The sequence below is a fragment of the Micropterus salmoides genome, unplaced genomic scaffold (assembly GCF_014851395.1).
Source record: "Micropterus salmoides isolate LMB-PRFRI ecotype aquatic unplaced genomic scaffold, ASM1485139v1 Ms_hic_scaffold_1, whole genome shotgun sequence".
Classification (NCBI taxonomy): domain Eukaryota; kingdom Metazoa; phylum Chordata; class Actinopteri; order Centrarchiformes; family Centrarchidae; genus Micropterus; species Micropterus salmoides.
Window position 1 is genome coordinate 31,477,602 of NW_024040040.1, and position 15,082 is coordinate 31,492,683.

Below are 15,082 nucleotides of genomic sequence, written 5' to 3' on the forward strand. Positions count from 1 at the left end.
GTGACAGGGGAGACCGTAGGGTGTGAACTTTTCAACCCAAGTGTCCCCATCTTTCTTGTGTGACGCACACGGTACATAATATGCCGACTGTTGCAGTCCTGTCACGGTTGCTGTGACATTTGGACTTGTAGAAATGTAAATATTCAGCTGGAGTTTAGAAACGCCTGACAAATGAGCACGACAGAAACTTAACCTCAGTCTCCAAACAAACTGTCAAAATCAAGCTTTTACTGTTCGACTTGTTGCTGTTTGCATACACATCCTGCAAGAATCGGGTTAATTTGGAGCTACTTTCTGCCAAAGAAATAGTTCTTTGGCACTGGTATCTCAAAACCTCAACAAATAAAAGCAAAACTATCTGCATGGCTAGATATCAGTTTGTAAACCGGGTAAGCCATCCCTTTAACAAGAGAGACGGATAAATGAGAAGGCTGGTGTTACTTTATTTTTGTAATCGTCAACAATTCATGAAAACGCATGAAAAGTCCAAAACCAACAAACGTCAGGTCCATCTGACTTCCCTTCTTTAATTCTGTACCATTACACTCAGCCGCAAGCACATAAGGATGTAAATCTTAAAAAACAGGTCACAGTTTCATTTTTAAAAACACCTTTCTCAAAACAACTGGGCACTGTACTTTTTAGCAAATGTTGCACAAACTGGAATAAATAGCCCATTCTTGATGGAGTATTTTTAGCTGCATAGTAAAACAAATTTAGTGCTCTAGTATTTCTGACAGCAGGATGTGTATGTGGGATTTAGTCAAAATAAAGTACAGTGTTCATGCTAATGAAGGAACATGTCACCCAGCGCAACAGTGTGGCTCACTGACAGTGAGACACTGTGACACTGATAGTTTTTAGACAACAATGGCACAGGAGAATGAGATATAATCAGGCTCTGTCAACACAATCAGTTGTTTGTAGCATCATCAATTCATTGTTGGTTTTGGTCATTTCATGGGATTCCCTGACGGTGTAGAAAAGATGCAGACTACCACCAGCTATATTTTTTAAAAACGTCAAATATGGGAAGTATGGCCCCTCCAAATTAGCGTAATAGACACAGAGGAATTAATTCCTAAACCACTGACTTAACAGCAAAATAATACTGAAATCCTTCCTCACTGACCCTGCTGAACAGAGAAAGAGTCTTTTCATGGACATCCAAAAAGGCAGGAGTGCTTACTAGCATTAGAGTTTGTATAAAATAAATAGTACTACTACTTCCAGAATGAATCCAGCCAGTAAGGAGGGGGAAAAAAGTTATTTGAAGCTGAAAACCTGACCTCTGGAGAGGGTTCAAGAACGACTGACAGATGTAGCAGCTCTACTGTAAAACAAGGTCTCACTGTCCTCTATACACCCAGCGAGCACGCCAAGGCCACACTATGACCTAGCTTTGAAACATCACACTGCCAAAGCAGGATGCTCTTGTCATACACACCTCTGTATCCCTGATTTTCACATGATCAAATGCCAAACAGCCATGACCGCAGAAACGATGTAAATTACTGTTCGCTGTTTTAAGGCAAAATACACAGTAAATACACAAGGATGAATCATCAAATAAATAAAAAGTCATTTTAATGGAAGTTTTCTTTCACACGCACAACCATGCTTATAGTCTGATCGCAGAGAGAGATGTTGGACATTCACCCAGAACAAGACACATACAGGTCAGTTTTATCAGAGTATGTGTGTATACACACACACACACACACACACACACACACACACACACACACACACACACACACACACACACACACACTCTTTACAATAAGCTTGAATCTTGAAACATACACAGAGGAGTGTGCATACCTAAAGTCAAACACTGAATTTTTACTCCTCAAACAAGTCCTTTTGTTGTACCCTGGTGTCAGTGTAAAATTGTTGTTTTAAGCAACGACAACTTTTGTTTTTTTACAAATGTGCAAATAAGACAGATTTGGAATCCTTCAGCGCTCAGTGTAAAAGTCCAGGACCCTCGGGAGCAGTGACAGAGCTCTCACTCCACCTCAGTCCTGCCCTCTCAAGTTTAAAAACAGCTCCTTGTTGCTTTGCCTTTCATTTTCAAGTAAAGTGCTCCTCTAGCAAAAACCACATGGCATGAGATCAGTCTTGTATCTTTTCACCCCTGGTTTAAAAAAAAACATGAATACAAACCCAACAGTCCAATGGACAAAAAACATGGGAATGTCTTTTAAAGTAAATAAGCAAAGGCCAACAATTTAGAGGCAGTCCTGGCTGTTTGTGGGGAGGTGACAGTCACATACTTCCCAACAGGAATCATACAAACTCCAACTTTCCATGGCCGCTGTACATCCCCCAGTGCACCAGAGACAGGATCTTGTCATTGCCCAGGTCGGCCTGCCTCATCTTGTCGCAGGTCAGACAGCAGTTCTCGTGGCCTGTGACGGGCACCATGCACTCCAGGTCCAGCTTGGCCACATGGCCCTTCTTGGTGTGGTGGCCATGGAAGCTGTAGTGGAGCCGCGACAGCATCTGTTGCCGCTGGTCCTGCAGCCGCTTGTTCTCGCTGCGCAACATTCGCAACGCCAACATGATGAGCAGCACCAGGATGAGCCCGCCAGCAATGGGGACGGCGATCACCGCTGCCCGGAACCACACTTCCTTGGCCGATGCCAACTCCTGAACTCGGGTTGACAGGTTTTTGTTGTTGCTGTCCGGCTGGTACCGGCTATGATCTGCGCACATAGATAATCATATGTTTAACTGCTCACTCATGTTCTCAATGCTCCATGATATTATATACAGATTTATGTATCATAGTGCCTTATTTTAAATCAAATGAGTATTTGAATACATGTCCAGCTGTTTGTAGCTTAATGAGAAGCTTTCACAGAGCTGCTTCTGCTCCTCAGTCATGCCAGTAACCACAGAGAGAGAAAATAAGACCGACAGACGAGAGCAGGGAAGTGAGAAAGGGCAGCATGGGCAAAAACAAATGAGTCACCTTGTCCTGACTGAGAGCCAGAAATTAATATGAGCTAATAAACTATAGTCTGCTGGTCTGGATCACAACAGAAAATCCCCTCAGGACAGCTCCCCTTCCTCTCTGTCCCTCTATGCACCTTTTCATTACTCTGTAAGCTAGTATTTCTGCCCAACATGCAAACTTGTAGGGGGAATATTCATTGTACAAGGCACATTCCTACTCAGTGGGAAAATTACATGGTGTACACATAAAAAAAATAAAATAAAATAGAATATATCTGATCTCTTTCCAAGTGCTTAAGGTAAACTGGCTGCTCCCTGCCTTCCCAGGCACAGAGCTGGAGCCCATTAAAAGTCAAATTTAAGTTCTGAAAAGCTGGGATGTATAAAAAAAAGTAGGAGGGGGCGAGGTTGGCCTGCATGTCCATAAACAGCAGAGTGTTTGAAGAACCCTACAGCTCAACATATTGCTTCTGGAACAGGAAATAGGAAAACATTGAATATTTGCTGAGGAGGACTCGTAAAGTCCCCCCAGAGAATCCAATCATTTTGAAACCAGTTAAAGAGAATTTCATATTTCGGTTTCAGTGAAAAATAAACACCCTGAATGCCAGTGATTCAGCTCTGCGATGTGTGTCTTTACCTGTTGAGTCCCTGGTGTGCGCCAGGTCGTGCAGGCCTCTGTAGTTGCACATGTCTTCGTGGCAGCACTCCAGCATCGTGGCCGAGGTCCCGCTGAGGGCGTCCGCGCCCCTCAAACTGCTGCTGCAGACGTCAGCCGCGTTGGTGATGGGGTTTAAACACCCATGGGTGAGGGGAGAGTTTGCATTCAGCGGGTCAAGGACCTTGGTGAAGCAGGCGTTCAGTTCTGATTTGCACATGTATCCGGTGGCCACACAGTGCGGTGCGTCACAATAACACCTTATTTCTCCTGGGGAGGCAAAGAAAAGGCCGCGTTAAGGAAACTTTTGCCAAGATTAGATGTATTTATAGCTTAAAAGCAATACTTCACCATCACTTTGGCTGACATTTTAAATATCACATGGCTAACCTAGCAGCTTGGCATTTTTTGTAGGGGTTCAATAGGTCACCAAAATCAAAACATTTCTATAATAATTTAGCTGCCTAATTGTAGTTTTTTGTACAGTTATGTCAGTTTGTTTGAAAGCATATCAAAACAAAACTACTTCCCAGTTGTTTCTGGGACTTAATCTTATCAAAAGCATTACTTTAATTTGAGTGTTCGTTCTGCCTTCCAATAAAACAGCCAGGTAATAAAACAGCCAAGGGACACCCCTAAGCCATCAGAGCAGGGGTGTCCCTCTCTAACTTCAAGAAGCTCCTGAAACTCATCTCTTCCTAGAACACTTCCTCTTATAACACCTCTAACTCCTAACCTCTAACATGCACTTCCTGTGCTCTTCTTCTTCTATCCCCTTACAATTATCTTGTATTAATTGCACTTTTTTTGTTAAATCTTTATTACCCCATTGATGTGAACTATGAGCTCGTACTAGTATTTATTGCTGCTCTTATCAGTATGTATTGTCAGTTGTAGATCTGTAGTTGATGCTCTGTTGATGCTTGTATGTTGTTCCTCAAATGTAAGTCGCTTTGGATAAAAGCGTCTGCCAAATGAGTAAATGTAATGTACAGGAATATTACACTTTTGCATCGATTCAACAACTATATCTTCATTTAAGAGCTTCTCCTGTAAAATAGCCCTTTTTTTGTCTGTATTATAAAACAGGAACCGTGGAGCTTATAATTAGTGGTTTGTTTGCCAAAGTCAATTTCTTTCAAACTAATAGGAAACGCGTAAAGGGGAGGGAGGCAGACTGTGGCGCAGGAGTCTCCTTTCCCCGTTTGCACGCAAAGCTTTACTTGTGGTCAGGAGTGCCTGGGGGGGCCGGGGTGCACTGAGGTCCCATCTAAAGAGCTTCCACAACCTTATCATTACTCCTGCCTGCTCTTAGGTAGGCCCACACATTTTTCAAATCATAAATCTAGGCCAAGGATCTGCCCTAACAAAACGAAAAACATAATTAAAAATTTATTTTTCAGAACCGTGTGCTCTGGTGCCACTGCAATACCATACTACAAAGAGTGCGGTCTAGACCTGCTCTATATGAAAAGTGCAACGATTTAACGTCTAAGTATTGGCGCTATATAAATAAGATGAATTACACTGTACTACTTTCGCCGGAAAATAAAACTGAATGTTGCATATCCCTTCAAAAAAAATGGATGTAGATTATTTCTATACACTTCATTGGGCTGGTGACTATTTAGAATTAAAACAAGTAATCTTAAATTATAAGAAATAGTCATTGTCATAAACAAGGCAATAAAAAGGGACGTTTCCCTTGTGTTCAGAATCGGAGCTAAAAATACAGCAGCTGAAGACTGGAACTCTCAGAAACTTGTCCGTGTAATGCCTCTTTGAATGCACCAACTTGCTGTGCAGGAGCACATTCATCAGATCAGTGTTCTCTCTGTGAGTGATTGGAGCGGCAGGGCCCGGGCAGGTCATTTGGAGAATATTTCATTAGAAAGGAGAGGCCCCTTTGTGGACTTGGGGGAGGAGGAGGAGGAGGAGGACGGGGTACCAGGCAAAATGAGACACATTTTGTGTATCGTGTGTATTGGAGAATTAACAACATTAATATGTAACATAATAACATTATTGTTTGGATGGCTTTGAGACCACTACAGGAGTACTAGGTTACAAGGAAACGCTTGAGAGCAGCCAGTAATCGTCTGGGATCACTTCGCTAACAAACCAAAGTCTACCTTTAGTAAGAAGAACAGCCATGGCACAGAGTTCCAGTTGAAGCCAAATGGAAATGAAACTGGACTGGCGATCCATTTACACCAAATTACTGCGCAAATAGTCCTCGTATATCCAGTAGCAGCAGAATCCGCTGGGCAAAGAGCTGGACGACAAAAAGATTTACATGGAGCTACGGCGAAAAACGGGGCATTCCTGCGCTGAAACACTAAAGCTCACAATCCTTACTTGAACAAAAGCAGAAAAAAACCTCCGAAATGTTTCCTCTCCCGCATGGAGACAGAAAAGTTAGCGAATTTGTTATTAAAAGCGGTCCGACATTACTGGAGGACGCAAAACACAGCGTCTTCTTCTTCCAACCGAAAGGGGAAAAAAGACAAATATATTCCTTGGAAGAAAGTATAATGGGATAGAAAGTTGTCACTGTTAGTCCTCCTCTGCCACTGTAGGCGGCGAGTCACTCTGAAACATCACTTTCGTATTCCTGAACGGAGAAATGTTAGAAAAAGGTAGACAACCCAACTTGACCAGAGACTACTAGTAGACTCCGCGCAGACAAGATTTAGCAGAAGAAATAGCTGTGGTCTGGCCGAGCTCCGCCCTCTCTCATCTGATTGGTCAGACCACCGAAAGAGAAGTTAGTCAGAATATGTAACGACAGTGTATCCGGTATCATTTTTCAAAATAAGTCAAGGCATTAAGCATTCAAACTCAGTGGCAATTAAGGTTCTTCACATAAGGCAAATAAAAGCAACACAAAACAATAATTAAAATAGAATAGCCTATATGAGACAAATTAAGTAAAATAGAAAATAAATAACAATTATTTAAATTTATTCATTTAGCTGACGCTTTTATCCAAAGCGACTTACAATTGCTATACATCTCAGAGGTCGCAAGATAACATTATTTGGTTAATAGCCTAGTTATTATTGTAGACCTACCTGACCTCGCCACACACTGTGTTGAATTATACCCATGCTTAAGGCACTGTTTCATTAGGGAATACATAGGCTATATACTCTTTTAACTCTACCTGCTGTAGTTTTCACTTAAAATGTATGCAATAATTCCTATCTTTCAACATCATTTAATTGTTCTATAGGCCTACGTTCCAATCATTTTTCATTAAGGTGACCAACTTTATTTTATAGGCCAAATCATCCATATTCCGGTCTTCTTATGTCTGTCACTCTCTGACTTGATGGCTAAGGCCAGGCGAATCCCTTCATTCATCGTACTTCATTTCCATAATACCATCTTCCATATGTCATGATTGGATCCCACAGGTCCGGGCAACAGTGACTCCACCAGGTTAACAAACTGTTCGCACACTGCCCTATGTGCATACAAGCTGTCGCCTGATAACATTGTTTGTGTAGTGTGGACATTTGAATTATTATTTGTTCACTACTTTAATACTGAAATAAACAATATGTAGACATTTAACATGTCTTACACACGTGTAAGCTAATTTACATCCTTATGTTTTAAATAGCATATATAGGCTATGTATTGTGCATTTTAATAGGCCTCCATAGCAAATGTGGAAATATATCTTGAAATACATGTTACACCAGCAGGGTGGTCGGGAGATAAAGAATAGCCTATTTAAAAAGTTCACCGAAATGCAAATAGAGAGGATAAAGATAAGGATTTAATGGCAATGTAAAACATAGCTCTATGTATGTAGTCATCGCAGGGCCCAATAATTCCATTTCATAATTGAAGAAGGCTAACTGTTGTGTAACTCAAGCCAGACTGGCCAGGAGCAGCAACCTGCAGTGTCATCCTGCTGGCAGCCAGGTTGACGCCGCGCCGAGCCGCTTCCCTTCAGGCTACGAGGCTGCTGTTGCTGCTTCTGCTGAAGGGAGGAGCGGACAGCAGTTTAGAGAAATTAGCAATCCAAAAGGCACATGGCGCCACCGAGACGACACACAAAAACGCAGGCACACACACACGCACATCGCGCGCGCACGATCTGTACCAGCAACCACTGCTGCTGTTGCAGGTCCAAAAAATAAAGGACACAAAAAGTTAGTCACTGTGCAAATTTATTTTTTTGCATGTTCAAATTATTTTGTAGATATAATACATATGTATTACTGTTTTTTTTTAAAATAATAAATCAGTCGGAGAAATATACATTTACCCTGCAGGGAGTCTTGAGTATGATGGTAGGCCTAATATTACATCCTGGGGGAGGGGAGGGGTGTCGTTAGGGAAGACCGAGTCTGTCTACATTCAGAGCTCCATGTAAATAAAGCATCTACAGGCCTTATCTGTGGCCAACAGACAACAGGATGAGGATACCGCTTTAGGGAGCATAGAAAACTACTCACTGCAATTACCGTAATTATCTGAAATTCCACAGAGGCGCCAGTCCACGACTGGCATCATATCATTTATCTACACAAGGGACGGCATGAAAAGCGTGGACTTTTATGCTGGATCGTTGGCATTGTTATGAACAACTGCCTCCTTTTGTCTTCATTCCTTTCTGTGATACTGGGTGTAATTGTCTATCTCAAAGCACAGGTACAGGTCCACAGGTAGGCCTGGGAAGCCCCCATGGCATAATGTTCGGGTTTCTATGACTTCGGCTCATATTATCAGCGCATTGAGATAGTTAAGACATTTGACACAAGATGTCTGGATTTTGATTTTGTTCCGTTAAATATGTTTTTAAAAAGTAGGCTACCCCTTGACTAGAATGTGAGCAGCGCCACCATCAACTTGAAGCCTGCGTTGACTTGTGGTGGATGAGTAAACATCATCATCTGCTGGTCAAAACTGGTATGAGCGTTTTATTTTCCAAAAATAGCCTCATCTCAGACCTTGGAATCTGGAAATAGGAGTGTCAGCCGGTGCATCTCTTGTGATATTCAAACAGATCCAGTAGCTAATTAACGTTAAAGAGACACTCCAGCTATTATAGTAACGCCTTTCTAAGAAGAGACAGGTTTAAAATAGGATCAGCAGATATCTTGACTCATGGATAGGTCCTCCTGCAACTCAGTAATATCTTTTGTTCCTTCATTGCCTGGTAAATGCCAGAGGGGGAACAAGTCATCATTTAACAAGTCCCAGTCAAGTCTCAAGTCAAGGACCAAAAAGTCAAAGTCTTAAAATTTGAGTTTCCAGTCCTAAACAAGTCAAAATTCACCAAATTTAAAAATCATTTCAAAAGTTTTTAAGTTAAAGAAAGTGTATTGAATGAATCATTAGCCTGAAAAGAAAGAAGGTAGAAGAGAAGTTTCACAAAACAGATCTTCTATAATTTCATGAATTAAATTAAATGTTCATGTAGGGCTGCTAAGTATTTTGGTCAATATTGAGATTAACAGGATTACTCATTGCCTTAGGAAACATTAAACTATTGAACTTCTAAAATGTAATACTTTCTCTTTAAAAAGCTATTATGCATTACTCCAAAATCTCATATAGCCCATGAAATAAGAGACGATCATCCAACATTATTAACTAACTTATTAAAGAGCTAGCAGCACAGTTTCAGCTTTGGGTGACAGATGGGTCACTGAGGGGGCTCTGTGTGTGTATGTTTGTTTGTGTATGTTTGTGTGTGTGTGTGTGTGTGTGTGTGTGTGTGTGTGTGTATGTTTGTGTGTGTGTGTGTACAGAACGCTGAAATAAAACCGTGGTGTTTTGTCGGGAGATGCAGTGACAGAAACCAGCGGTGAGAAAACTATAAAGCGCTATGACGTTGGAAGATGTAGACAACGTGGATATTTTACAAGTACCGATCAGGTAAAGCAACACTGAACACACCTTTTAGGGAGGGCCTCAGCTGTAAAGGAAAAAGGTGCGCTGGATTTATAAAACAAAACGAGTGTCGTTTTGAAACAGCACCAGGCGCTATTATGGTTTTATCTTAATTAACTTGTTTTATAATTGGTGGAAACAGCTTCACGCAAAAGCTGCAGCGGTCTCTCTACACTGTTTCGACCTGACCTTTCTTTTCTCCGTGAGGTGGAGGAATTTAGAAAATTGCGTGGTGCTGCGTCAGGCCCCCAGCTGTTGTGCATGATTTATGCGTAAAATTCCTCCAGCCAGAGGGAACGATCACGAACCGTTCACAGCGCGCTGGTAGTTGGCCTACTACACAACCCATTGTAGGGGCCGGAGAGGGAGTGGGTCGCTGGGGCCTACAGCGCCAGGGACAGCAGATCGCGGAACGGCCGGGTGCGCTTCGGACGGTCGGTGATTGTTCCCTTTTGCTGGAGGAAGCCACAAGCTCCAGTCTAATTGAGCACCGCGCTATGTTGATGCGCTGCGCAGTTTTTTATATCATAATTTATATTTGGGCATAGGGAGTGTCAAGTCAGCTCGAGTCAGAGGGCTCAAGTCCAAGTGAAGTCACGAGTCATTAGTGTTAAAGTCAAAGTCGAGTCGCAAGTCTTCATTTTTGTGACTCGAGTCTGACTCGAGTCCAAGTCATGTGACTCAAGTCCACACCTCTGGCAAATGCTCCACAACTCCACACCTTCAGTTTTGTAACACAGGCTTTTAAACATTACTCCAAGCCTACAGGCCAGAATTCCCTCACATGACATCCCACATCATCAGGGTTATTTTCTCGGACTTTAGAAAGACACAGAAAACATTATACAGCTGTATTCACGGGCTGAGCAGTGCTCCTTGTGACAAGTAAACTGAACTTGATTCAAACAATCAGTGGAATGTCCCTTTAAACCCCTGTTCTTCTGACCTTAAAAGAACTTGACACAGGTTGGTGAGGTGTACCTGCTCCCAATGACCAGACAGGGAAGCATGGCGTCCAAAAAGGCCACCAGTAAGAAAACAAAAGTGTGTGTCTTTTCATGCTGAGAGGATGAGCATAAACAAGCTTTCAGCACAGGGGGTGGGGGTTTCATGTAAATGGCCTTTTTATGGAGCAGTTACACCCCACAGGTTGCGTCTGCTTTCACACATTATGAGACACTTATAGGTGTGACCTGGTACAGGCAGCAGGGGGGCTTTGCTTAACAAAGGCCTTCCTACTGGGGCAACAATGGCTAGGTTGCTGCTGAGAGATGGTGTTGAGGGGGAGTTGTTGATCAAGTCGAACTGAGAGAGTGGATGACCCCAAAGCATGTCTTGATTTTAAATGTAATCTTAAACCCAAGTAACAGCCCTGAACCAAACATTCGAAGGAGTCCTAACTGGCTAAAATGACCTTTTCCACAAATATTCCCACTTTGAAGATCTAAACCTCAAACTGGCCTTCTCCGTGATCCATGAGGACACACGCCGGGGCAGACAGACTTCCTCCGACACCTCCCGGCTTCCTCTTCTGTCTTTGATGTGATCCATATCAAGGTCTGTGAAGAACCAGAGACAGGCAGACTGTCTCCATCCTCCATGGTCTACTTTATTTTTCCTCGAGATAATGGAGCAAATAGTCTCTGCAGCAGAGCAGTTATGTAGATACATACTTCACAGCAGCCTTGATGTTACAGATTGGGTTACAGGCTCCGCATTCAGAAGCACTCATGCAGACATTGCTCTGAGACAGGAAACTGATGGCATCCACCTTTGTTTTTCCTTGTTTTGTGTTGAGAATTAATTCAGTATCACTCTGTTCTCTTACCCACACACAGAGATGACTTTGTAGATAGTCTGTGTTTGATCATCAGCAGTGATTACTTACTTATCAAGCTCTGCCTCTGTGATGCAACCTTGTGCCCTCGGTGCCTGACAATATAGTGGAGTATCAACTGAAAAGAGTGTGTCCTTATTCTTATTCTGCAAGTCCAGGTGAGATTTATATGCAGTTTCTATGGCTTTTCAACCTTGTGAATTACACAGTTCTGGGGGTGCAAACTGGTATAAACATGGTAAAAATGCATGTTCTTCATCAGTAAATATACAAACAATATTTTCATTGTTTTGTGTCTGGAAATAGTGGTACGACATAATCTTTTAAAAGCGTTTTTAGTGGTGTGATCATGTAGTAGGTTAAAGTTTTTAAAACATTATTCTTAATTATGTAAGGTGGGGGGGCTGTAAAATATTAATAATTTGAAGTTTTTAAACAGGTGTTTTAAAATGTTTTGTAGTCTACAGACATTAATGAGCACGTTCAACTGGTTTTCCCAGCCTGACCCCACATCACAGATACAGTTCATTTACTGCCCTCTGTAGGTATATGAAGAGACAAGGATTACAGATATTTCACTAGTTTGGCTCACTTAGCAAAAACTGCTAAATAAAGCTATATAATGGATCATTTTGACCAGACATAACACACAAAATAAAACATCTGTTTCCAATTAGGTCATGCATCCCATAATAATTAATTATCTAGTTTCACAAGATTGTATATGATTACAGTATAATGTTTAATCATCTTTACCAAACCATGCTGTTACACTGTTAACACTCATCAAAACAGAGTTTGCAACACTCCTGAAATACACAATGAGGAAAAAGAGGTCATTTATTCAGAAGTCAATTTTTGAGTTAATGTATTTTAACATGTTATGCTGCATTACTTTAAATACAGATGGTGTATGCTATAGTGTGACTTTACAGTAAGATTAAACAGTAAGTGGAAAAATAATCATTGTGAGTGTACTTGGACTGAAAAATGTTGTTTATCTGGGAATGCTTTGAGGATGACTGAAAACACAGGTTGCATTGATTGCGATGGACTGGCGACTAGTGATGTGCGATACCACTTAATTCCTATCCGATCCAATACCAAATAATACCCAGGCTGGTATTACCGATACCAATACTTTTTACATATTTTATTTCTAGTTTAATGTGACCCCCCCTCCCGTTTCTGTATTTATGAGAGAAATAAGGAGTAGGCTGTAGCCTTACCAATTCAAAATAATAGCTGCTTAATGACAAGACATCAAACTACTGTCATATTCCTTAATTATAATAAAAATATCCTGCTCAGAACTGCTGCTTCATAACATCATATTATTTTGACTTAATCGCAGATGTTTAGCGAAGTTTGCGGTGTTGCCAAAGTATTTCACCGTCTTCGCTCACACACAGCCTCTTTACTACCTTCACAGCTAAAATACAGCCAGATGTGACTGTTTTTACAGTCTGCCAGAGTCAGTATTCAGTCACAGGAAATATAAAGGGCTGCAGCGGCTCACGTCAAAGAAGCTCCGCGCAAGCATGACTTTGACAGGCGGAAGGGAAAGTAGTTCCTATGAACGAAGTATAATTAGACCATCCTGGTGACCTTAACATACTTATAATAAAACACACACCCACTCCAAATGATTAGATATCGATCCTGGAGCAGGAAACGTTGGTATCAGAAATATTTATACTTTAGGATCGATCCGCACATCACTACCGGCGACCTGTCCAGGGTACCCCGATGTCGCCCGATGTCAGCTGGGATTGGCTCCAGCCCCCCACCCTCAACATTTCTGCTCAGACATTGAACAGGACTTGCTTTGAGCCCCCTCCGGGTTATTGTCAGGCTTTTCCTCCCATAAAGAAAATGCTAAATAAAATCCCGTTGAAGACAATCAATACATTTTTCTTTAAGTCAAACTTAAGAAATTGAAACTAAACGGACCCCCAAAAATCCAAGAACGACATGGCCCTGGAGAGGCATATTTTATTTCATTTGTCAATATACTTCAGGAAACAATATACAAAGCAATGATGTGGTCACCTTTACTGAATGTGTGGTGTTCAGTTATAGACTCAATAGATAGTATGGTGGGGGAAAAAAACAGGCCATTGCAGCTTAGGACCCTGCTCTTCAACAGTAAACAAACAAATAAGAGGGGTGGGACGTACTAGCAGAACTGTGCATGACCCGCTTGTTGAAGATCTTTTCTTGATGGTCAAACAGGAAAATCGAGTATGTGGGGTTTGCAGGTAAATGAGGCTGAGACTTGAGACTTCCAACAAGGCACTAGCGTATGAATCAAACCTAACACTCCAACAAAATAACCAGTGCTCGCTTTAGTTGAACATGTTTATTACAATACATACATTTCACATTTGACCTTGTGACCTCTTGTTGCCCTGCGCTGACACAAGAGGTGATCCACATCCGTCCGCCTCTGACCCGCTGTAGCTGTAATACCGCTCCAAATGAAAAATGTGTGGGTGTCACTGTGATTTACTGCTCGTCACTACAACTCTTATAAATAAAACCTTTTTATTATGCGTCCTCTTCTTAAAACTCCACTGTTAGCTACTGTACAAAGGAATGGACGAGGAGGGAAAAAGAGGAACCAAAACTTTTCAGCTCAAAGAAAAGAAAAAAAAAAAAACTACAAGGAGGGTGTGAAGTGGTGATGTCTCAGGAGAGGGTATGGCAGGGCAGGGCTGAGGCCAGGTGAGGGTAGTGGGAATGGTCCAAAGCAGCACGCCACCACATCTCTTAATTTTTTCTAATCACTCACTCCACCAGGCACTGTTTTTTTTTTTGTTTTGTTTTTTCTTCATACTGGGACATGCAGGGCCACCAAAAGCTGCAAATAGATCACTGAACCGTTGTGAGCAGTTACCTGCAGAGAGGGGACGTTTACCACGCCTGAGTAGAGGTTACAGTTCACCCACAGAGGGCACAGGAAGAGAATCTAGACACAGTACTCAGTTTACCAATATTTGAAGGGAGAAAAAAAAACTACACTGACACCAGTATGTTATGTTTTATGCTAGGTTTATGTGTAAATAAATGGCTTCAAACATCCACCTCTGTGTACATGCAGGTCACGCACGCTCACTGGTTCAATGATCTATGAACTGACAAAATGAAGCTTTAAGTCTGCAGACAAGTTAACATGAAGGAAAGGCTAGCTAATGAATGTAGCCGCCTAGGCGTTGATTAGTTTAGATGTCAAAAGCTTTGATAGGCATGGCTTTCCATGGCTTCAATCTACAAAACATATTTACAACATAGATAATAACATCTACAAGAAATCTACATTTTTTCCCTCCCGCCTTGGGTTTTTACAAAACAGAGTCTTGTAAACCACCCTACCCCTCTTCCCACAACAGCTCTTCATGTTTCCCCCTTGGTTCTCCCAGTCCAACGGTCCAAAGCCAAACCGACTGCAGCTCCTGTGTGTGTTTAGACTGGGCTCAAGAGGAATTGAACAACTGCTCTCCCTCCAGCTTCCAACTATGTGCAATGGGTCTTCTCCCCCTCCCCCCCCCAAACGCCCGCTTCAACTTGCAACCAGAAGTTCTCAGACCATGAAAGAATTCTGATTCTTCAACTTTTCAAGTTCTTTGATTTGCTGTCTCAGAAACAGTATCCTGTGGAAAAAGGCCAAAGAGTCAATCATTATCTGTGCTTGTTCTTGGATTTACTTG

The 15,082-nt window shown here is 41.9% G+C and overlaps 2 protein-coding genes across 2 annotated transcripts in view; both read right to left on the minus strand.

The window, feature by feature from the left end:
• Window positions 1–1,570: 1,570 nt before the first annotated feature.
• On the minus strand, window positions 1,571–6,300 carry bambia (BMP and activin membrane-bound inhibitor (Xenopus laevis) homolog a). The gene is made up of 3 exons (XM_038723928.1): window positions 5,755–6,300; window positions 3,605–3,892; window positions 1,571–2,711 (listed from the first exon to the last, which is right to left on the minus strand). The coding sequence occupies exons 1-3, from the start codon at window positions 5,828–5,830 to the stop codon at window positions 2,293–2,295; spliced, it is 783 nt and encodes a 260-aa protein (XP_038579856.1). The 5' UTR covers window positions 5,831–6,300; the 3' UTR covers window positions 1,571–2,292.
• A 7,419-nt stretch (window positions 6,301–13,719) lies between these two features.
• Window positions 13,720–15,082, minus strand: part of waca (WW domain containing adaptor with coiled-coil a) — a 35,749-nt gene continuing 34,386 nt past the window's right edge. Inside the window, exon 13 of the mRNA XM_038723929.1 lies at window positions 13,720–15,025. Within this exon, the coding sequence (XP_038579857.1) occupies window positions 14,956–15,025 (70 nt within the window). The 3' untranslated portion in view covers window positions 13,720–14,955. The remainder of the gene's footprint in view (window positions 15,026–15,082) is intronic.

Excerpts from the sequence above, each read along its gene's own strand:
- bambia (XM_038723928.1), bottom strand. The coding sequence starts at position 5,830 with ATGGATCGCCAGTCCAGTTTCATTTCCATTTGGCTTCAACTGGAACTC. Across the intron at positions 3,893-5,754 it reads GGCTGTTCTTCTTACTAAAG|GAGAAATAAGGTGTTATTGT; the intron begins GTAGACTTTGGT and ends TTGCCTCCCCAG. Across the intron at positions 2,712-3,604 it reads GCACACCAGGGACTCAACAG|ATCATAGCCGGTACCAGCCG; the intron begins GTAAAGACACAC and ends CTATGTGCGCAG.